The following is a 22,893-nucleotide window of genomic DNA, read 5'->3' on the forward strand; positions in this document are numbered from 1 at the left end:
CCCACCAGCCCACGAGCCCTCCAGCCCACGAGCCCTCCAGCCCACCATCCCTCCCTGGTGGTCTAGTGGTTAGGATTCGGCGCTCTCGCCGCCGCGGCCCGGGTTCGATTCCCGGTCAGGGAAAGCTCTTTTGCCTTCCAATTGTGGACTGCGAATTCAAGCTCTGCTGACAGCTGTGAGAAAGCAATCTCCAAGCCAAAACATTGGTGGGAACATGAAAAAAACACCTCCTTCGAGCCGGAGTTGAACCAGCGACCTAAGGATGGCCAACACTCCAACCTACAGTCCTCCGCTCTACCAGCTGAGCTATCGAAGGGGCTAAGGGCTAGTCAGAACCTCGACATATCAGGGTTCTGTAGCTCTACTGCTGGCCAAAAAGTCACTTCTGGTGCAGGAAGATTTGCTGGATCAGAACCTCGACATATCAGGGTTCTGTAGCTCTACTGCTGGCCAAAAAGTCACTTCTGGTGCAGGAAGATTTGCTGGATTTTTGAGGAGGGAAGCAAAAAGGAGCATGCATTCCCATACCGGGAGTTGAAGCCGGGCCGCCTGGGTGAAAACCAGGAATCCTAACCGCTAGACCATATGGGATTTGGACACTTTAAACTGGCCATGGGCTTCTGGCGCACTTTCCATACATGTGGTCAGCGTGGGTGCAGGACCTTGTAGTGGCCTGTTGCTTTAGTTCTGTGACTGTAACAATGTGATAATAATTTGGCAAAACAAGAATTATCCAAAATGACGGTTTTCTGAATTATATAGTGTTGTATGCATTCAGGGAATCTGTTTTTTCACTCAACCCGGGGGTTCAGTGTATTTGGGCAGATTCCTGTGATTGCAGAATTGATTCCTCAAACTGGTAATTAAGCTCTTGTCCAAGTGAAAATACTCGTGTCATCCATTTGAAAACACACACGGCAACCTTTATCTAGAGGAAAAACTGGAGTCAACCCCTGGCTGCGTACGAGAAAACCAGGAATCCTAACTGCTAGACCATATGGGAACTGGCCAGCTTTAACTGGCCACAAGCTTGTGGGCCACTTTCCATAAATGTGGCCAGTGTGGGCGCAGGGTTTTGTAGTGGCCTGTTGCTTTTGGTGTGTGACTGTAACAATGTGATAATAATTTGGCAATACAAGAATCATCCGAAGGGACGGTTTACTGAAATATATAGTGTTGCATGCATTCAAGGGACATGTTTGTTGACTCACACATGGTTCAGTTTTTTTGGCCAGAATCCTGTGATTGCTGAATTTATACCTCGAACTGGTAATTAAGGTCTTGTCCAGGTGAAAATACTTGTGTCATGCATCTGAAAACACACATGGCAACCGTTATCTAGAGGAAAAACTGCCTATCGTCGGTCTGTCAAGGTACAAAACTGACATGTTGTGAGGTTAATAATGAAAGTGAGACCAATTTTTAATATGCTGATTATTCGCTCGTTCAGTTTAATGCAGATTACAAATTATTCTCAATGTCCAGGTGGCAATTAGTGATAAGGCTTCAAAATGGCAAGCCTGTGACATCAAAACCACATGGCATTGCACCCTTCAAAGTAGTAAAGCGGTTACAGAGTAGCGATGAAATTGTTCATTCTAGAATCAACTGGCCCACCAGCCAGCATTTTGTGAGATGAATGGCAATACCAAAGCATGTCCGTGTCTCCCCTAGACATCGGAATGGGTGTGCAGAATGTGCCTTTTTTTGGAAAAAATAGAAGAATGCCTAGAGAGTTGCCTTTTCTTTTGGACTTTGGAGAAAAAAAACACAACAACAAAATAAGCCGGAGAAAAACAAGCACAGAGCGAGCCAGCCAGGAGTCGAACCTAGAATCTTCTGATCCGTAGTCAGACGCGTTATCCATTGCGCCACTGGCCCACCATTAGTAAAGACCCCCGATTGTTACAGACTTGTTGGTTTTCGATGTGACGGTGGCAAGCATTGATGTCTGCTCATTCTCACCTTGTTATCAGGAGAACAGACTACCAGCCCTCCAGCCCACCAGCCCACCAGCCCAGGAGCCCTCCAGCCCTCCTGCCCACCAGCCCACCAGCCCTCCAGCCCACCATCCATCCCTGGTGGTCTAGTGGTTAGGATTCGGCGCTCTCACCGCCGCGGCCCGGGTTCGATTCCCGGTCAGGGAAAGCTCTTTTGCCTTCCAATTGTGGACTGCGAATTCAAGCTCTGCTGACAGCTGTGAGAAAGCCAGCTCCAAGCCAAAACATTGGTGGGAACATGAAAAAAACACCTCCTTCGAGCCGGAGTTGAACCAGCGACCTAAGGATGGCCAACACTCCAACCTACAGTCCTCCGCTCTACCAGCTGAGCTATCGAAGGGTCTAAGGGCTAGTCAGAACCTCGACATATCAGGGTTCTGTAGCTCTACTGCTGGCCAAAAAGTCAAAAAAAAAAAAAACCAGGAATCCTAACCGCTAGACCATATGGGATCTGGACACTTTAAACTGGCCATGGGCTTCTGGCGCACTTTCCATACATGTGGTCAGCGTGGGCGCAGGACCTAGTAGTGGCCTGTTGCTTTAGTTCTGTGACTGTAACAATGTGATAATAATTTGGCAAAACAAGAATTATCCAAAAGGACGGTTTTCTGAATTATATAGTGTTGTATGCATTCAGGGAATCTGTTTTTTCACTCAACCCGGGGGTTCAGTGTATTTGGGCAGATTCCTGTGATTGCAGAATTGATTCCTCAAACTGGTAATTAAGCTCTTGTCCAAGTGAAAATACTCGTGTCATCCATTTGAAAACACACACGGCAACCTTTATCTAGAGGAAAAACTGGAGTCAACCCCTGGCTGCGTACAAGAAAACCAGGAATCCTAACTGCTAGACCATATGGGAACTGGCCAGCTTTAACTGGCCACAAGCTTGTGGGCCACTTTCCATAAATGTGGCCAGTGTGGGCGCAGGGTTTTGTAGTGGCCTGTTGCTTTTGGTGTGTGACTGTAACAATGTGATAATAATTTGGCAATACAAGAATCATCCGAAGGGACGGTTTACTGAAATATATAGTGTTGCATGCATTCAAGGGACATGTTTGTTGACTCGCACATGGTTCAGTTTTTTGGCCAGAATCCTGTGATTGCTGAATTTATACCTCGAACTGGTAATTAAGGTATTGTCCAGGTGAAAATACTTGTGTCATGCATCTGAAAACACACATGGCAACCGTTATCTAGAGGAAAAACTGCCTATCGTCGGTCTGTCAAGGTACAAAACTGACATGTTGTGAGGTTAATAATGAAAGTGAGACCAATTTTTAATCCGCAAAATTGCTGATTATTCGCTCGTTCAGTTTAATGCAGATTACAAATTATTCTCAATGTCCAGGTGGCAATTAGTGATAAGGCTTCAAAATGGCAAGCCTGTGACATCAAAACCACATGGCATTGCACCCTTCAAAGTAGTAAAGCGGTTACAGAGTAGCGATGAAATTGTTCTTTCTAGAATCAACTGGCCCACCAGCCTGCATTTTGTGAGACGAATGGCAATACCAAAGCATGTCCGTGTCTCCCCTAGACATCGGAATGGGTGTGCAGAATGTGCCTTTTTTTGGAAAAAATAGAAGAATGCCTAGAGAGTTGCCTTTTCTTTTGGACTTTGGAGAAAAAAAACACAACAACAAAATAAGCCGGAGAAAAACAAGCACAGAGCGAGCCAGCCAGGAGTCGAACCTAGAATCTTCTGATCCGTAGTCAGACGCGTTATCCATTGCGCCACTGGCCCACCAATAGTAAAGACCCCCGATTGTTACAGACTTGTTGGTTTTCGATGTGACGGTGGCAAGCATTGATGTCTGCTCATTCTCACCTTGTTATCAGGAGAACAGACTACCAGCCCTCCAGCCCACCAGCCCACCAGCCCACGAGCCCTCCAGCCCTCCTGCCCACCAGCCCACGAGCCCTCCAGGCCACCATCCATCCCTGGTGGTCTAGTGGTTAGGATTCGGCGCTCTCACCGCCGCGGCCCGGGTTCGATTCCCGGTCAGGGAAAGCTCTTTTGCCTTCCAATTGTAGACTGCGAATTCAAGCTCTGCTGACAGCTGTGAGAAAGCCAGCTCCAAGCCAAAACATTGGTGGGAACATGAAAAAAACACCTCCTTCGAGCCGGAGTTGAACCAGCGACCTAAGGATTGCCAACACTCCAACCTACAGTCCTCCGCTCTACCAGCTGAGCTATCGAAGGGGCTAAGGGCTAGTCAGAACCTCGACATATCAGGGTTCTGTAGCTCTACTGCTGGCCAAAAAGTCACTTCTGGTGCAGGAAGATTTGCTGGATCAGAACCTCGACATATCAGGGTTCTGTAGCTCTACTGCTGGCCAAAAAGTCACTTCTGGTGCAGGAAGATTTGCTGGATTTTTGAGGAGGGAAGCAAAAAGGAGCATGCATTCCCATACCGGGAGTTGAACCCGGGCCGCCTGGGTGAAAACCAGGAATCCTAACCGCTAGACCATATGGGATTTGGACACTTTAAACTGGCCATGGGCTTCTGGCGCACTTTCCATACATGTGGTCAGCGTGGGCGCAGGACCTTGTAGTGGCCTGTTGCTTTAGTTCTGTGACTGTAACAATGTGATAATAATTTGGCAAAACAAGAATTATCCAAAAGGACGGTTTTCTGAATTATATAGTGTTGTATGCATTCAGGGAATCTGTTTTTTCACTCAACCCGGGGGTTCAGTGTATTTGGGCAGATTCCTGTGATTGCAGAATTGATTCCTCAAACTGGTAATTAAGCTCTTGTCCAAGTGAAAATACTCGTGTCATCCATTTGAAAACACACACGGCAACCTTTATCTAGAGGAAAAACTGGAGTCAACCCCTGGCTGCGTACAAGAAAACCAGGAATCCTAACTGCTAGACCATATGGGAACTGGCCAGCTTTAACTGGCCACAAGCTTGTGGGCCACTTTCCATAAATGTGGCCAGTGTGGGCGCAGGGTCTTGTAGTGGCCTGTTGCTTTTGGTGTGTGACTGTAACAATGTGATAATAATTTGGCAATACAAGAATCATCCGAAGGGACGGTTTACTGAAATATATAGTGTTGCATGCATTCAAGGGACATGTTTGTTGACTCACACATGGTTCAGTTTTTTGGCCAGAATCCTGTGATTGCTGAATTTATACCTCGAACTGGTAATTAAGGTCTTGTCCAGGTGAAAATACTTGTGTCATGCATCTGAAAACACACATGGCAACCGTTATCTAGAGGAAAAACTGCCTATCGTCGGTCTGTCAAGGTACAAAACTGACATGTTGTGAGGTTAATAATGAAAGTGAGACCAATTTTTAATATGCTGATTATTCGCTCGTTCAGTTTAATGCAGATTACAAATTATTCTCAATGTCCAGGTGGCAATTAGTGATAAGGCTTCAAAATGGCAAGCCTGTGACATCAAAACCACATGGCATTGCACCCTTCAAAGTAGTAAAGCGGTTACAGAGTAGCGATGAAATTGTTCTTTCTAGAATCAACTGGCCCACCAGCCTGCATTTTGTGAGACGAATGGCAATACCAAAGCATGTCCGTGTCTCCCCTAGACATCGGAATGGGTGTGCAGAATGTGCCTTTTTTTGGAAAAAATAGAAGAATGCCTAGAGAGTTGCCTTTTCTTTTGGACTTTGGAGAAAAAAAACACAACAACAAAATAAGCCGGAGAAAAACAAGCACAGAGCGAGCCAGCCAGGAGTCGAACCTAGAATCTTCTGATCCGTAGTCAGACGCGTTATCCATTGCGCCACTGGCCCACCATTAGTAAAGACCCCCGATTGTTACAGACTTGTTGGTTTTCGATGTGACGGTGGCAAGCATTGATGTCTGCTCATTCTCACCTTGTTATCAGGAGAACAGACTACCAGCCCTCCAGCCCACCAGCCCACCAGCCCACGAGCCCTCCAGCCCACCATCCATCCCTGGTGGTCTAGTGGTTAGGATTCGGCGCTCTCACCGCCGCGGCCCGGGTTCGATTCCCGGTCAGGGAAAGCTCTTTTGCCTTCCAATTGTGGACTGCGAATTCAAGCTCTGCTGACAGCTGTGAGAAAGCCAGCTCCAAGCCAAAACATTGGTGGGAACATGAAAAAAACACCTCCTTCGAGCCGGAGTTGAACCAGCGACCTAAGGATGGCCAACACTCCAACCTACAGTCCTCCGCTCTACCAGCTGAGCTATCGAAGGGGCTAAGGGCTAGTCAGAACCTCGACATATCAGGGTTCTGTAGCTCTACTGCTGGCCAAAAAGTCACTTCTGGTGCAGGAAGATTTGCTGGATCAGGACCTCGACATATCAGGGTTCTGTAGCTCTACTGCTGGCCAAAAAGTCACTTCTGGTGCAGGAAGATTTGCTGGATTTTTGAGGAGGGAAGCAAAAAGGAGCATGCATTCCCATACCGGGAGTTGAACCCAGGCCGCCTGGGTGAAAACCAGGAATCCTAACCGCTAGACCATATGGGATTTGGACACTTTAAACTGGCCATGGGCTTCTGGCGCACTTTCCATACATGTGGTCAGCGTGGGCGCAGGACCTTGTAGTGGCCTGTTGCTTTAGTTCTGTGACTGTAACAATGTGATAATAATTTGGCAAAACAAGAATTATCCAAAAGGACGGTTTTCTGAATTATATAGTGTTGTATGCATTCAGGGAATCTGTTTTTTCACTCAACCCGGGGGTTCAGTGTATTTGGGCAGATTCCTGTGATTGCAGAATTGATTCCTCAAACTGGTAATTAAGCTCTTGTCCAAGTGAAAATACTCGTGTCATCCATTTGAAAACACACACGGCAACCTTTATCTAGAGGAAAAACTGGAGTCAACCCCTGGCTGCGTACGAGAAAACCAGGAATCCTAACTGCTAGACCATATGGGAACTGGCCAGCTTTAACTGGCCACAAGCTTGTGGGCCACTTTCCATAAATGTGGCCAGTGTGGGCGCAGGGTTTTGTAGTGGCCTGTTGCTTTTGGTGTGTGACTGTAACAATGTGATAATAATTTGGCAATACAAGAATCATCCGAAGGGACGGTTTACTGAAATATATAGTGTTGCATGCATTCAAGGGACATGTTTGTTGACTCACACATGGTTCAGTTTTTTGGCCAGAATCCTGTGATTGCTGAATTTATACCTCGAACTGGTAATTAAGGTCTTGTCCAGGTGAAAATACTTGTGTCATGCATCTGAAAACACACATGGCAACCGTTATCTAGAGGAAAAACTGCCTATCGTCGGTCTGTCAAGGTACAAAACTGACATGTTGTGAGGTTAATAATGAAAGTGAGACCAATTTTTAATATGCTGATTATTCGCTCGTTCAGTTTAATGCAGATTACAAATTATTCTCAATGTCCAGGCGGCAATTAGTGATAAGGCTTCAAAATGGCAAGCCTGTGACATCAAAACCACATGGCATTGCACCCTTCAAAGTAGTAAAGCGGCTACAGAGTAGCGATGAAATTGTTCATTCTAGAATCAACTGGCCCACCAGCCAGCATTTTGTGAGATGAATGGCAATACCAAAGCATGTCCGTGTCTCCCCTAGACATCGGAATGGGTGTGCAGAATGTGCCTTTTTTTGGAAAAAATAGAAGAATGCCTAGAGAGTTGCCTTTTCTTTTGGACTTTGGAGAAAAAAAACACAACAACAAAATAAGCCGGAGAAAAACAAGCACAGAGCAAGCCAGCCAGGAGTCGAACCTAGAATCTTCTGATCCGTAGTCAGACGCGTTATCCATTGCGCCACTGGCCCACCATTAGTAAAGACCCCCGATTGTTACAGACTTGTTGGTTTTCGATGTGACGGTGGCAAGCATTGATGTCTGCTCATTCTCACCTTGTTATCAGGAGAACAGACTACCAGCCCTGCAGCCCACCAGCCCACCAGCCCACGAGCCCTCCAGCCCTCCTGCCCACCAGCCCACGAGCCCTCCAGCCCACCATCCATCCCTGGTGGTCTAGTGGTTAGGATTCGGCGCTCTCACCGCCGCGGCCCGGGTTCGATTCCCGGTCAGGGAAAGCTCTTTTGCCTTCCAATTGTGGACTGCGAATTCAAGCTCTGCTGACAGCTGTGAGAAAGCCAGCTCCAAGCCAAAACATTGGTGGGAACATGAAAAAAACACCTCCTTCGAGCCGGAGTTGAACCAGCGACCTAAGGATGGCCAACACTCCAACCTACAGTCCTCCGCTCTACCAGCTCCGCCAAAGCTGGGGAACAATTGTCTGTATAAGAAGGGGGGGAAGAGGGGAGAGAGAGGAAGAGAAGCGCGAGAAATTCAGGAAATCGTAGGTTCGAATCCACGCTGTCACATAAAGTTATGCGTGTATTTGTTAAAAATCGTAAATCGATTGTTTCGTGTCCAAGTTTGATTTTAAAAGTAATGTATTTGAATTTAATTATTGTTTCATTTCTAAGATTGATTTTGACAGTAATGTTTTTGATTTAATAATTCTTTCGTTTCTAAGATTGATTTTTATTTTATTCTCATTATCATTAGTCAAAGTGCATTTATTAAGGCAATCATTTCCTGTGGCAGTAGGGACAAAATAACCTCCTTATTACGGCATTCACACTTTATTGTATCATATTACTTACTGCAAAGCTACACGTGACACTGAATTTAACTGTAAACTGAATGTCATTACATTCAATAAAACAAATAAATACAACACACCAGTCAAAGAGAAATATATTTATTAACTATATACATATTTAAAAAAATGTAGGAAAAGTACTAAATTCAATATAAAATTAAGAATTTTAAGTGCACACGCTATATAAAATAAGTACAAAAAAATATATAAATATATACATCAAAATCTACACATTTTGGTATTTTACTTTATACTGCTTCCTCTACACATAAACCTTTCTATAATAATAATAATAATAGTTTAACTTTATTTAATATGTATATATATTTCCATATGTATTATAGTGTATTCACATACATACCCACATGTTTATAATAATAATAATAATAATAATAATAATACAAGATAAAAAAAAGTGCACAGTATAACTCTTTAACATTAAATATGGCTGGAAGATAAAAAACAGAACAGATCCAACCAAGAGAACAAAATGAATGTATCACACATAAATAAATGAGTTATCTTCTCATAATCTGTAACCACTGCTCCTTTGTAATTGTTTCTTTATTAGGGCAATATATTTTGCCTTTGTACTGGCTATGGCCAGTTTCTTGAGTACGAAATTGGCCACACTTTCTGCACGAATTTGCTTTTACAGTGCGATTGTACGATCGTTTGGTTGGAGTGGCTGTGTCATTTGCAGGTGGCTCAGAGGAAATTGCTCCAGGGTTAATGGTGGAAAATGGGGCTGGGCAGGGCACCAGAAACATCTGAGACACAACAGGGGCAGTGGGTGTGTCAGGAACCAATGGGTGTGGTGCTGTCGGCCTGGGACAAATTGTCCTTAGCTGGCTGGACGTGGCTGAACGCTGAGGGTGTACGGCTGATGGCCAGATTGAAGTTGCTGTGGCAGATGTACAGGTAGCTGAGGGCGCAATCTTTCTAAACTTTGTCTTTGCCTGTCCAGCTGTGTCTGGTGGCATCTGGTAGGTATGCAACTGGTGGCTATATTGTGGAGGCACAACAGGCTGTACTCGTGCTGGAGGCAAAACATCCAAAGCCACTGGACGTGCCTCTGGAAGGTCCAGCCCTTGCAACAGCAAGGAGACCTCCTGACCCTTTAAACGGTTATTGTGCCATGTCGTAAGGGTCCTCTGATTTACCTCAACTAGCTGAAGGGTTGTGTCACTCATCACCGTTCCATTGCTCAGGATTAGCTGCCGAATTTTTCTGTAATCACGAAGAATGAGATCCCATCTAGACAGACATTCTGTCCGCTGTTTCTTGGGGCTTCGGTGGATGTTACATAACCTTATGAAAATCATTTCAACAAGGCGACAGCAATTAGGCCACTGTGCTGGAGAGCCGCTAGAACCCAAAACACACCTTTTTGTGCTGTCGACACCAGGAGTGAAGACAGCTTTCTTTTTTGGGGACCTAAAACGTCCTGTAAGTAGCCTGTCTTGATGACGAGCAGCATACACCACCCTGTCTTTATCAAATTTGTCCAGGTTCTGCCACAGACCCACAATGGTCGCAACTTGTTGGTTGGTAAGTGTGAGGCTTGTCTGTGTGCGCAGCTCCACCAGACACTCTGCCAACGCATCCACCCGGTCCATTCCAGGAATGCAGTGTTCGTCAACAGCCTGGAAATATATAACTGTTGGTTAGGTATTTACATGCTGTTAAGTAAGTTTACTGCTTAATGGCAGATAACTAAATGAGTGACAATTCGTATAGAAAAGGAAATTTTACCATTGCTGAGGGCACTGGTGTATCTAAAGGATCCTGGACACTGGGTACTGGTGCAGCTGAAGGAGCCCGGACTCTGAGCAGTGGTGGAGCCTGGACACTGGGCAGTGGTGGAGTCTGGACACTGGGCAGTGGTGCAGCTACACTGGGCACTGGTGCAGCTGAAGGAGCCCGGACTCTGAGCAGTGGTGGAGCCTGGACACTGGGCAGTGGTGGAGTCTGGACACTGGGCAGTGGTGCAGCTACACTGGGCACTGGTGCAGCTGAAGGAGCCCGGACTCTGAGCAGTGGTGGAGCCTGGACACTGGGCAGTGGTGGAGTCTGGACACTGGGCAGTGGTGCAGCTACACTGGGCACTGGTGCAGCTGAAGGAGCCCGGACTCTGAGCAGTGGTGGAGCCTGGACACTGGGCAGTGGTGGAGTCTGGACACTGGGCAGTGGTGGAGTCTGGACACTGGGCAGTGGTGCAGCTACACTGGGCACTGGTGCAGCTGAAGGAGCCCGGACTCTGAGCAGTGGTGGAGCCTGGACACTGGGCAGTGGTGGAGTCTGGACACTGGGCAGTGGTGCAGCTACACTGGGCACTGGTGCAGCTGAAGGAGCCCGGACTCTGAGCAGTGGTGGAGCCTGGACACTGGGCACTGGTGCAGCTGAAGGAGCCCGGACTCTGAACAATGGTGGAGCCTGGACACTGAGCAGTGATGCAGCTACACTGGGCACTGGTGCAGTTGAAGGAGCCCGGACTCTGAGCAGTGGTGGAGCCTGGACACTGGGCAGTGGTGGAGTCTGGACACTGGGCAGTGGTGGAGTCTGGACACTGGGCAGTGGTGGAGTCTGGACACTGGGCAATGGTGGAGTCTGGACACTGGGCAGTGGTGGAGTCTGGACACTGGGCAGTGGTGGAGTCTGGACACTGGGCAATGGTGGAGTCTGGACACTGGGCAGTGGTGGAGTCTGGACAATGGGCAGTGGTGGAATTTTGACACTGGGCAGTGGTGCAGCTGTAGGAGCCTGGACACTGGGAACTGGTGCAGCTGGTAGAACTGGTGGACCTGAAAGGACTAAGTCATCTGATGCCACAAGATTTGCCACTGTGGCTTCCTCTCCAAAGAAATCAATGAAACCCTCATCCTTTTCCACTTGCTCCTCCACATCTATCTCCTCCAGCAATTGAGAGGTCCTATCAGAGGTAGGGCACATGTCCTCCAGGGGCTGACTATTCTGCCTCAACAAGTACTGTACTCCAATGAGCTCCCCTGAGGAAATATTTGTAACAGGAAACATTTTTAATGGAAATTATGCAGAAAGGTTTATTTAGAAATGCAGTAAATATTTTGTTGTCCACTTCTGTATGAACAATATATATCTAATTCAGAGGGTATCATAAAAAGACAGGATTACTCTATATTCTACTATGTATTTTATTTTCTGCCCTGAAACCTAGAACACAGAATAATGTATAAATATTCTGGTAGTATAATTTTTCTCTGATATGTCAAAATTACATTATTATTGTCCAAAAGCACTTGTAATTTTACCAAAAACATGCTACATCATGAGCTGCATTTATCAAAATATTTTTACCTGTGTATACTGCAGGTGGAGTGAAGCTAGGGACCAATTTCCTGCCATACAACTTATTGTAGTTCTCATTGACAGAGTAAACCAGCTCCCCTGTGTAAGAGCGCAGAGTTGAACCTCCATCTGCAACAGCAGCTTCAGCCCGGTCCTGATTCCAGCGTAATAAACCTTCCAGGAGATAAATCTGGAAGTTCAGGCTGTTTGCGCTGTTCCCTAGAAAAAGAAATAGAAAGCCAAATATTGCTTTGAGAAAATGCAAAACATAAAATTTAATCTGCAAATATCTTGATAAACAGGAATTAGTGGCAAAATGTGGTATATTCTGACATGACAAACCTGGAATAAATCTGTTTAGGTGGCAGTGAAATGATTCCAGGGATGTGGAGCCTCTGGCACAACGATAAGTTTTTAGAACCACCCCACCCTTGCTTGTAGTTCCAGTTTCAGTATAGAGCGGCACATTTGGAGGGTCTTGGATACAGGTGATGTGCCGCCTCTGGACATTCCAGATGTGCTGCATTCTCACACTGTCAAGTAGAGGAACACCAAGAGCATCATTCCCCTTGCCACCCATGAGCTCTCTGATGAGCATATCAAGGAGGCGGAAAGTGGTTTCTTCTCCCCGTGTTCTCCTCCTGCAGTGCTGGAGCAGCTCAGCTTTAGTTAAATGATGGTCCAGTTCTGCCTCCGACAGAGTAGGCCAGCCCTGTTGGATGAGTTGCTCCCTTTTGGCCTGTCTCAGCAGAGTGAGATCCCCTGCATCCCACTCAAAAATACAGGATGACAGCCTTGCCATAAAAGTAGGGTACAACTGGTGGGCGTCAGTGGTGCACCCTACTGCCAGACTTCGCATAAAATGCCAAATGTCTAGGCGGACGATGACATCTGGCCAGCCGCTGAACCGCCTCTTCAATTTAGTCTCTCCCACTTTCTTGCAACAATCACAGTCCACATAAATGATAGTGGGAGGATCAACACCAGCACTCCGGTATCGCTCCATGAGCCCTGCAGCCATGAGGTCTAACCCAGCCCCTTCATTCGCAGTCAGGACACTCATCAGCACCTGACCTATCTCATTGCCCACTGAGGTAAGCCACTGTGCTGTGCCTTTCGCAGGCCCGCTCAACTTCTTGGTGATCTGAAAGAAACAATAAGCATAGCAAATAATACAACATGCATCCAAATCAGTTACACTGAAAAAAATAAAGCTCTCTTGGTCTAACAATACATTATAGATAAGGGTACAGTCAATTAAGCAGCTTATCTGACCTTCTTAGTTGAATCCATTTTTAAGATTGATCCATACGTGGATGTTATGCTGGCCTTTATGTGATCGAGCCTGTTGAGAATGTCCTGACTATATACAGTGAGGAGCCATTTGTAGCTGGGTACTGAAGCAAGTGGTGGTGGCTCCTGGAAGTGCAGCGGATGCAGGCCACGATTATCAAAAAAGGCCACACACTCTGATGTGTACCGAAGCGCACGTTTCAACCACTCCTCACTGTGGTTCTCTCTCAGCTGGCCGATGATCCTCACTGGGCCATTCCCCATGCCCCTCTCACGCAGCAAGCGAAGAACCCGAATGTCACAGGCATACCTTGGAAAAAAGCATTCATTTAAGTATCTTATTATAAGGTATCTAATTATTGTAGGAAATATTTATCAGAAAGGGTAGAACATAAGTGAAAATGACTGCAAAATAATTACTTGCGTGTGAGGATGACCCTGAATTCAGATCGATGGGCCAGGTCCAACTGCTGCAGCACAGCTTGACTCCAGGACAGATAGCTGGTTCTACACCTGGTGCAGATCAGGGTCTCTGTCACCAGGTTGTAGTATCTGTCAATGTCTAACACCTGTCGTACCCTCCTGTGCAGTCCACCACCACACAGCTGTTGCCTGGCACAGGCAGGGTTAGTACACTGGAGCCGCACCTTCCACAGCTTATATGGCATCCAGAGCAAGAGACGCTGTGAAAAAAACCTATCAGGTGTTGGAGCTTGGTGGTACAACAGGGCTGGTGGTGGGGGGTGATACCACAACTGTAGGTTTTCACGCAGCTCCAGCTTTCCCTTTGCACCAACCCTAAAAAGTGCTTCTGACACCCACTTCTGGTCTTGCTGTGGCATTGTCTGTGGCCACAGAAGGGGGAGATCTTCTGGCTGAGATGAGACCTGCTGATATTATAAAAAACACTGGTTTAAATAAAAGCTAAGAGAGCATTAAATGATGAAGACATGTATATATTTTGAATGAGATCTTACTGGGCTCCTCACAACAGTATTCTCAGAAACAGTTGATGGCGTTGCTGTTTTTTTGATGCGTTGTGAACTCTGAGGTGGAGGAAGGAAGAAGGAAGAGGAGGACTGGATGACGGGCTGATGAGGTTTGGGGGATGGAGGAGGATGAGGATCAGAGGGTGGACATGAAACTGTAGCTGAACTGGAGTGCTCTAACATCTGTGGAGTCAAACATTATGAATAATTTATTAAGGGGATTGCCATGTTTTTAATACATTAAAATTACATAGTGATAAAGTCATGATGACATTATAAAAGTCTTGATGTCTTTTAATATTAACCTGAGAGGTTTTCCTCTGGGTGCTCAAATTAGGTTTTGCTGCTGCCACATGTGAGCCTCCAAACCTTGACTTTTCAAACTAAAAAGATTTGTCATGGTTAGTGATAACAAAACCCTAACACTATAGTTAAAGGTTGAGATGTTTCAGTATCTGCAGTGATGCATGCAATAGTGTGGTCTGCTTACCATTGACAATGTCAGTTTAGGTCTCTTTGCAGGACATGACACATCGCTGACAGAGGGTGTGCTTTGGGCCGGGGTGCTCTGTGATGCTTCCCCTGTGACTGGTGGATGAACCTGTGACACATGCATAAAGTACAAAACAGTCTTCCTAATGTGATTTTAGATATAAAGACACATTGATGTTGCAAACACATCTATCTATTTATGCAACTTGAACCAGGCTAATTGAAGTTACCTTGTGAAAGCCACAAATACATGTCTGAGCTTCCTTCAGAAGAGTGGTCTGTCCCCTCATTTGCAGAGGGCACTTTTCTATCTGTGAACATGAATTATACCTCTGACACTGGATCTCAAAACAGCAATAAGTCATCATAATTATATCAATATAACATTGTATTTACATGTAATTACTTAACCATACACATAAATAAAAATACCACAATGTATTGTCAAAAAAGTTTGTTAGTTTGCCCATGAATCTAGCTGCATAACTTACCTTCTGATACATCTCATGCCATCGTTTTTGTCGGGGAGAAGGTCTATTCCCCTGTGTAGATGGCCAAACTCCTGTTTGGGCAAAAATCTCCAGACGCGCAAGCCATTCAGCATTACTCATGCCTTTGTGAGACTTAGCTGAAGCCATGTCGTTGCCTGAAACACTACATAACACGTTACACTAACTGCCATTGTAGCCTGTAGCATTTACCCTCCTGTTGTGTTCATTTCATGATAGCTAGTTGTGTTCCTGGTCCAGAACGACCGCCATATTATAGCAGATTATAAGTTCATTATAATACACATATTATCTTACATATAACATGTTGTGATTTATTTATTTATTATTTAATGCCATGTCAGCAGCAGGGGCTATATTCATGCCAAGAGGAAACATTTCAATTGCACAATTCAGTCATATATATAATGTCAAAACAATTATATAACATTTATATATATATATATATATATATATATATATATATATATATATATATATATATATATATATATATATATATATATATATATATATATATATATATATGTTTGTATGTATGTGTGTATGTTTGTACAAATATAAAAAAATACATATAATAAGATTATAACAAGAATAAAAGTATAAGAACAATTACATAGAGTCTTAACAAGTTGTGATAGATCTTTCTATTATGGCTGTATGTCTCAATGACCTAGGCTCATACAACACGTTTATGAGTATAAATAAATAAATAAATATATAGCATTATGGATTAATTTGACTAAAACAAATACTCAGATTAAACATATTGTGGTCTTTCAACTGTGTCCATGTGATAAGGGCATGAACCTGAATGTATAAACTTATCCATTCACTTCTTTTGACTGGTCATAACATATGTAAAAACATATAACATACGTGTAAAAGTTAAACAAAACATTAACATTTTCCAAATTTATTTTGTGTGTTCAAATGCCGCATTTGGAAAAAGCTGTGGAACCTTATTACAATTAAATAAAAAGCATTTTTTTTTTCATTGAGAAAACTTGTTAATCGGTTAAATTCGACATATTTACAGTTACGTTAGCTCCGGTCGTAATAGTATTTACACATCAGTGACAGTTGACGTTACGTAGTATCAAGCGGTAATCATAGGCTAATTTACATGGCCAATCTTGCTATTCCTAAAGAACAAAAATCCTAAACCATTTCATTCATATCAAGATATAAATAACATACATGAGCGGAATGTAAATAATTTAACGTTACCTGAGCGGAGATTACATGCAATTGGCGAGGACGTGCGTGATTGGTGTATGAGAAATAGACCTTGCCATTTCATTGGACGCGGAAAAATAGAGATCGCAACGTGATTGATTTATAAAAGATAGAAGTCGTAAGGTGATTGGTTTTTAAAAGATAGAAGTCGTAACGTGATTGGTTTTCAAAAGATAGAGGTCGTAACGTGATTGGTTTTCAAAAGATAGAGGTCATAACGTGATTGGTTTTTAAAAGATAGAAGTCGGCATACTATTGGATTAATTTTACAGACTTGTGGTTGTCAGGTACCGCCATCGAAGGGGCTAAGGGCTAGTCAGAACCTCGACATATCAGGGTTCTGTAGCTCTACTGCTGGCCAAAAAGTAAAAAAAAAAAAACCAGGAATCCTAACCGCTAGACCATATGGGATCTGGACACTTTAAACTGGCCATGGGCTTCTGGCGCACTTTCCATACATGTGGTCAGCGTGGGCGCAGGACCTTGTAGTGGCCTGTTGCTTTAGTTCTGTGACTGTAACAATATGATAATAATTTGGCAAAACAAGAATTATCCAAAAGGACGGTTTTCTGAATTATATAGTGTTGTATGCATTCAGGGAATCTGTTTTTTCACTCAACCCGGGGGTTCAGTGTATTTGGGCAGATTCCTGTGATTGCAGAATTGATTCCTCAAACTGGTAATTAAGCTCTTGTCCAAGTGAAAATACTCGTGTCATCCATTTGAAAACACACACGGCAACCTTTATCTAGAGGAAAAACTGGAGTCAACCCCTGGCTGCGTACAAGAAAACCAGGAATCCTAACTGCTAGACCATATGGGAACTGGCCAGCTTTAACTGGCCACAAGCTTGTGGGCCACTTTCCATAAATGTGGCCAGTGTGGGCGCAGGGTCTTGTAGTGGCCTGTTGCTTTTGGTGTGTGACTGTAACAATGTGATAATAATTTGGCAATACAAGAATCATCCGAAGGGACGGTTTACTGAAATATATAGTGTTGCATGCATTCAAGGGACATGTTTGTTGACTCACACATGGTTCAGTTTTTTGGCCAGAATCCTGTGATTGCTGAATTTATACCTCGAACTGGTAATTAAGGTCTTGTCCAGGTGAAAATACTTGTGTCATGCATCTGAAAACACACATGGCAACCGTTATCTAGAGGAAAAACTGCCTATCGTCGGTCTGTCAAGGTACAAAACTGACATGTTGTGAGGTTAATAATGAAAGTGAGACCAATTTTTAATATGCTGATTATTCGCTCGTTCAGTTTAATGCAGATTACAAATTATTCTCAATGTCCAGGTGGCAATTAGTGATAAGGCTTCAAAATGGCAAGCCTGTGACATCAAAACCACATGGCATTGCACCCTTCAAAGTAGTAAAGCGGTTACAGAGTAGCGATGAAATTGTTCATTCTAGAATCAACTGGCCCACCAGCCTGCATTTTGTGAGACGAATGGCAATACCAAAGCATGTCCGTGTCTCCCCTAGACATCGGAATGGGTGTGCAGAATGTGCCTTTTTTTGGAAAAAATAGAAGAATGCCTAGAGAGTTGCCTTTTGTTTTGGACTTTGGAGAAAAAAAACACAACAACAAAATAAGCCGGAGAAAAACAAGCACAGAGCGAGCCAGCCAGGAGTCGAACCTAGAATCTTCTGATCCGTAGTCAGACGCGTTATCCATTGCGCCACTGGCCCACCATTAGTAAAGACCCCCGATTGTTACAGACTTGTTGGTTTTCGATGTGACAGTGGCAAGCATTGATGTCTGCTCATTCTCACCTTGTTATCAGGAGAACAGACTACCAGCCCTCAAGCCCACCAGCCCACCAGCCCACGAGCCCTCCAGCCCTCCTGCCCACCAGCCCACGAGCCCTCCAGCCCACGAGCCCTCCAGCCCACCATCCCTCCCTGGTGGTCTAGTGGTTAGGATTCGGCGCTCTCACCGCCGCGGCCCGGGTTCGATTCCCGGTCAGGGAAAGCTCTTTTGCCTTCCAATTGTGGACTGCGAATTCAAGCTCTGCTGACAGCTGTGAGAAAGCCATCTCCAAGCCAAAACATTGGTGGGAACATGAAAAAAACACCTCCTTCGAGCCGGAGTTGAACCAGCGACCTAAGGATGGCCAACACTCCAAACTACAGTCCTCCGCTCTACCAGCTGAGCTATCGAAGGGGCTAAGGGCTAGTCAGAACCTCGACATATCAGGGTTCTGTAGCTCTACTGCTGGCCAAAAAGTCACTTCTGGTGCAGGAAGATTTGCTGGATCAGAACCTCAATATATCAGGGTTCTGTAGCTCTACTGCTGGCCAAAAAGTCACTTCTGGTGCAGGAAGATTTGCTGGATTTTTGAGGAGGGAAGCAAAAAGGAGCATGCATTCCCATACCGGGAGTTGAACCCGGGCCGCCTGGGTGAAAACCAGGAATCCTAACCGCTAGACCATATGGGATTTGGACACTTTAAACTGGCCATGGGCTTCTGGCGCACTTTCCATACATGTGGTCAGCGTGGGCGCAGGACCTTGTAGTGGCCTGTTGCTTTAGTTCTGTGACTGTAACAATGTGATAATAATTTGGCAACACAAGAATTATGCAAAAGGACGGTTTTCTGAATTATATAGTGTTGTATGCATTCAGGGAATCTGTTTTTTCACTCAACCCGGGGGTTCAGTGTATTTGGGCAGATTCCTGTGATTGCAGAATTGATTCCTCAAACTGGTAATTAAGCTCTTGTCCAAGTGAAAATACTCGTGTCATCCATTTGAAAACACACACGGCAACCTTTATCTAGAGGAAAAACTGGAGTCAACCCCTGGCTGCGTACGAGAAAACCAGGAATCCTAACTGCTAGACCATATGGGAACTGGCCAGCTTTAACTGGCCACAAGCTTGTGGGCCACTTTCCATAAATGTGGCCAGTGTGGGCGCAGGGTTTTGTAGTGGCCTGTTGCTTTTGGTGTGTGACTGTAACAATGTGATAATAATTTGGCAATACAAGAATCATCCGAAGGGACGGTTTACTGAAATATATAGTGTTGCATGCATTCAAGGGACATGTTTGTTGACTCACACATGGTTCAGTTTTTTGGCCAGAATCCTGTGATTGCTGAATTTATACCTCGAACTGGTAATTAAGGTCTTGTCCAGGTGAAAATACTTGTGTCATGCATCTGAAAACACACATGGCAACCGTTATCTAGAGGAAAAACTGCCTATCGTCGGTCTGTCAAGGTACAAAACTGACATGTTGTGAGGTTAATAATGAAAGTGAGACCAATTTTTAATATGCTGATTATTCGCTCGTTCAGTTTAATGCAGATTACAAATTATTCTCAATGTCCAGGTGGCAATTAGTGATAAGGCTTCAAAATGGCAAGCCTGTGACATCAAAACCACATGGCATTGCACCCTTCAAAGTAGTAAAGCGGTTACAGAGTAGCGATGAAATTGTTCATTCTAGAATCAACTGGCCCACCAGCCTGCATTTTGTGAGACGAATGGCAATACCAAAGCATGTCCGTGTCTCCCCTAGACATCGGAATGGGTGTGCAGAATGTGCCTTTTTTTGGAAAAAATAGAAGAATGCCTAGAGAGTTGCCTTTTCTTTTGGACTTTGGAGAAAAAAAACACAACAACAAAATAAGCCGGAGAAAAACAAGCACAGAGCGAGCCAGCCAGGAGTCGAACCTAGAATCTTCTGATCCGTAGTCAGATGCGTTATCCATTGCGCCACTGGCCCACCAAAAGTAAAGACCCCCGATTGTTACAGACTTGTTGGTTTTCGATGTGACGGTGGCAAGCATTGATGTCTGCTCATTCTCACCTTGTTATCAGGAGAACAGACTACCAGCCCTCCAGCCCTCCAGCCCTCCATCCCACCAGCCCAGCAGCCCACGAGCCCTCCAGCCCACCATCCCTCCCTGGTGGTCTAGTGGTTAGGATTCGGCGCTCTCACCGCAGCGGCCCGGGTTCGATTCCCGGTCAGGGAAAGCTCTTTTGCCTTCCAATTGTGGACTGCGAATTCAAGCTCTGCTGACAGCTGTGAGAAAGCCAGCTCCAAGCCAAAACATTGGTGGGAACATGAAAAAAAACACCTCCTTCGAGCCGGAGTTGAACCAGCGACCTAAGGATGGCCAACACTCCAACCTACAGTCCTCCGCTCTACCAGCTGAGCTATCGAAGGGGCTAAGGGCTAGTCAGAACCTCGACATATCAGGGTTCTGTAGCTCTACTGCTGGCCAAAAAGTCACTTCTGGTGCAGGAAGATTTGCTGGATTTTTGAGGAGGGAAGCAAAAAGGAGCATGCATTCCCATACCGGGAGTTGAACCCGGGCCGCCTGGGTGAAAACCAGGAATCCTAACCGCTAGACCATATGGGATCTGGACACTTTAAACTGGCCATGGGCTTCTGGGGCACTTTCCATACATGTGGTCAGCGTGGGCGCAGGACCTTGTAGTGGCCTGTTGCTTTAGTTCTGTGACTGTAACAATATGATAATAATTTGGCAAAACAAGAATTATCCAAAAGGACGGTTTTCTGAATTATATAGTGTTGTATGCATTCAGGGAATCTGTTTTTTCACTCAACCCGGGGGTTCAGTGTATTTGGGCAGATTCCTGTGATTGCAGAATTGATTCCTCAAACTGGTAATTAAGCTCTTGTCCAAGTGAAAATACTTGTGTCATCCATTTGAAAACACACACGGCAACCTTTATCTAGAGGAAAAACTGGAGTCAACCCCTGGCTGCGTACAAGAAAACCAGGAATCCTAACTGCTAGACCATATGGGAACTGGCCAGCTTTAACTGGCCACAAGCTTGTGGGCCACTTTCCATAAATGTGGCCAGTGTGGGCGCAGGGTCTTGTAGTGGCCTGTTGCTTTTGGTGTGTGACTGTAACAATGTGATAATAATTTGGCAATACAAGAATCATCCGAAGGGACGGTTTACTGAAATATATAGTGTTGCATGCATTCAAGGGACATGTTTGTTGACTCACACATGGTTCAGTTTTTTGGCCAGAATCCTGTGATTGCTGAATTTATACCTCGAACTGGTAATTAAGGTCTTGTCCAGGTGAAAATACTTGTGTCATGCATCTGAAAACACACATGGCAACCGTTATCTAGAGGAAAAACTGCCTATCGTCGGTCTGTCAAGGTACAAAACTGACATGTTGTGAGGTTAATAATGAAAGTGAGACCAATTTTTAATATGCTGATTATTCGCTCGTTCAGTTTAATGCAGATTACAAATTATTCTCAATGTCCAGGTGGCAATTAGTGATAAGGCTTCAAAATGGCAAGCCTGTGACATCAAAACCACATGGCATTGCACCCTTCAAAGTAGTAAAGCGGTTACAGAGTAGCGATGAAATTGTTCTTTCTAGAATCAACTGGCCCACCAGCCTGCATTTTGTGAGACGAATGGCAATACCAAAGCATGTCCGTGTCTCCCCTAGACATCGGAATGGGTGTGCAGAATGTGCCTTTTTTTGGAAAAAATAGAAGAATGCCTAGAGAGTTGCCTTTTCTTTTGGACTTTGGAGAAAAAAAACACAACAACAAAATAAGCCGGAGAAAAACAAGCACAGAGCGAGCCAGCCAGGAGTCGAACCTAGAATCTTCTGATCCGTAGTCAGACGCGTTATCCATTGCGCCACTGGCCCACCATTAGTAAAGACCCCCGATTGTTACAGACTTGTTGGTTTTCGATGTGACGGTGGCAAGCATTGATGTCTGCTCATTCTCACCTTGTTATCAGGAGAACAGACTACCAGCCCTCCAGCCCACCAGCCCACCAGCCCACGAGCCCACGAGCCCTCCAGCCCACCATCCATCCCTGGTGGTCTAGTGGTTAGGATTCGGCGCTCTCACCGCCGCGGCCCGGGTTCGATTCCCGGTCAGGGAAAGCTCTTTTGCCTTCCAATTGTGGACTGCGAATTCAAGCTCTGCTGACAGCTGTGAGAAAGCCAGCTCCAAGCCAAAACATTGGTGGGAACATGAAAAAAACACCTCCTTCGAGCCGGAGTTGAACCAGCGACCTAAGGATGGCCAACACTCCAACCTACAGTCCTCCGCTCTACCAGCTGAGCTATCGAAGGGGCTAAGGGCTAGTCAGAACCTCGACATATCAGGGTTCTGTAGCTCTACTGCTGGCCAAAAAGTCACTTCTGGTGCAGGAAGATTTGCTGGATCAGAACCTCGACATATCAGGGTTCTGTAGCTCTACTGCTGGCCAAAAAGTCACTTCTGGTGCAGGAAGATTTGCTGGATTTTTGAGGAGGGAAGCAAAAAGGAGCATGCATTCCCATACCGGGAGTTGAACCTGGGCCACCTGGGTGAAAACCAGGAATCCTAACCGCTAGACCATATGGGATTTGGACACTTTAAACTGGCCATGGGCTTCTGGCGCACTTTCCATACATGTGGTCAGCGTGGG

At 45.2% G+C, this 22,893-nt stretch overlaps 1 protein-coding gene and 15 non-coding genes across 16 annotated transcripts; all 16 read right to left on the minus strand.

The window, feature by feature from the left end:
• Positions 1–228: 228 nt before the first annotated feature.
• trnay-gua (transfer RNA tyrosine (anticodon GUA)) lies at positions 229–316 on the minus strand. The gene is given in 2 exon segments: positions 229–264; positions 280–316. It is a non-coding gene; the product is annotated as a tRNA-Tyr (tRNA).
• Positions 317–1,808: 1,492 nt separating this feature from the next.
• trnar-acg (transfer RNA arginine (anticodon ACG)) lies at positions 1,809–1,881 on the minus strand. The gene has a single exon. It is a non-coding gene; the product is annotated as a tRNA-Arg (tRNA).
• Positions 1,882–2,252: 371 nt separating this feature from the next.
• On the minus strand, positions 2,253–2,340 carry trnay-gua (transfer RNA tyrosine (anticodon GUA)). Its single transcript is given in 2 exon segments — positions 2,253–2,288; positions 2,304–2,340. It is a non-coding gene; the product is annotated as a tRNA-Tyr (tRNA).
• Positions 2,341–3,674: 1,334 nt separating this feature from the next.
• Positions 3,675–3,747, minus strand: trnar-acg (transfer RNA arginine (anticodon ACG)). The gene has a single exon. It is a non-coding gene; the product is annotated as a tRNA-Arg (tRNA).
• A 371-nt stretch (positions 3,748–4,118) lies between these two features.
• On the minus strand, positions 4,119–4,206 carry trnay-gua (transfer RNA tyrosine (anticodon GUA)). Its single transcript is given in 2 exon segments — positions 4,119–4,154; positions 4,170–4,206. It is a non-coding gene; the product is annotated as a tRNA-Tyr (tRNA).
• A 203-nt stretch (positions 4,207–4,409) lies between these two features.
• Positions 4,410–4,481, minus strand: trnae-uuc (transfer RNA glutamic acid (anticodon UUC)). The gene has a single exon. It is a non-coding gene; the product is annotated as a tRNA-Glu (tRNA).
• A 1,216-nt stretch (positions 4,482–5,697) lies between these two features.
• On the minus strand, positions 5,698–5,770 carry trnar-acg (transfer RNA arginine (anticodon ACG)). The gene has a single exon. It is a non-coding gene; the product is annotated as a tRNA-Arg (tRNA).
• Positions 5,771–6,109: 339 nt separating this feature from the next.
• Positions 6,110–6,197, minus strand: trnay-gua (transfer RNA tyrosine (anticodon GUA)). Its single transcript is given in 2 exon segments — positions 6,110–6,145; positions 6,161–6,197. It is a non-coding gene; the product is annotated as a tRNA-Tyr (tRNA).
• A 2,637-nt stretch (positions 6,198–8,834) lies between these two features.
• LOC128022741 (uncharacterized) lies at positions 8,835–12,773 on the minus strand. The gene is made up of 4 exons (XM_052610543.1): positions 12,273–12,773; positions 11,940–12,149; positions 10,359–11,611; positions 8,835–10,249 (listed from the first exon to the last, which is right to left on the minus strand). Exons 1-4 carry the CDS (start codon positions 12,730–12,732, stop codon positions 9,122–9,124), a joined length of 3,051 nt encoding a protein of 1,016 aa, XP_052466503.1. The 5' UTR covers positions 12,733–12,773; the 3' UTR covers positions 8,835–9,121.
• A 5,306-nt stretch (positions 12,774–18,079) lies between these two features.
• On the minus strand, positions 18,080–18,152 carry trnar-acg (transfer RNA arginine (anticodon ACG)). Its single transcript has one exon. It is a non-coding gene; the product is annotated as a tRNA-Arg (tRNA).
• Positions 18,153–18,539: 387 nt separating this feature from the next.
• trnay-gua (transfer RNA tyrosine (anticodon GUA)) lies at positions 18,540–18,627 on the minus strand. The gene is given in 2 exon segments: positions 18,540–18,575; positions 18,591–18,627. It is a non-coding gene; the product is annotated as a tRNA-Tyr (tRNA).
• Positions 18,628–18,830: 203 nt separating this feature from the next.
• trnae-uuc (transfer RNA glutamic acid (anticodon UUC)) lies at positions 18,831–18,902 on the minus strand. The gene has a single exon. It is a non-coding gene; the product is annotated as a tRNA-Glu (tRNA).
• Positions 18,903–20,547: 1,645 nt separating this feature from the next.
• Positions 20,548–20,635, minus strand: trnay-gua (transfer RNA tyrosine (anticodon GUA)). The gene is given in 2 exon segments: positions 20,548–20,583; positions 20,599–20,635. It is a non-coding gene; the product is annotated as a tRNA-Tyr (tRNA).
• A 124-nt stretch (positions 20,636–20,759) lies between these two features.
• On the minus strand, positions 20,760–20,831 carry trnae-uuc (transfer RNA glutamic acid (anticodon UUC)). Its single transcript has one exon. It is a non-coding gene; the product is annotated as a tRNA-Glu (tRNA).
• A 1,216-nt stretch (positions 20,832–22,047) lies between these two features.
• Positions 22,048–22,120, minus strand: trnar-acg (transfer RNA arginine (anticodon ACG)). The gene has a single exon. It is a non-coding gene; the product is annotated as a tRNA-Arg (tRNA).
• Positions 22,121–22,467: 347 nt separating this feature from the next.
• Positions 22,468–22,555, minus strand: trnay-gua (transfer RNA tyrosine (anticodon GUA)). The gene is given in 2 exon segments: positions 22,468–22,503; positions 22,519–22,555. It is a non-coding gene; the product is annotated as a tRNA-Tyr (tRNA).
• Positions 22,556–22,893: the final 338 nt, after the last annotated feature.

This window comes from Carassius gibelio, chromosome A11, assembly GCF_023724105.1.
Source record: "Carassius gibelio isolate Cgi1373 ecotype wild population from Czech Republic chromosome A11, carGib1.2-hapl.c, whole genome shotgun sequence".
In the NCBI taxonomy this organism is placed as follows: Eukaryota; Metazoa; Chordata; class Actinopteri; order Cypriniformes; family Cyprinidae; genus Carassius; species Carassius gibelio.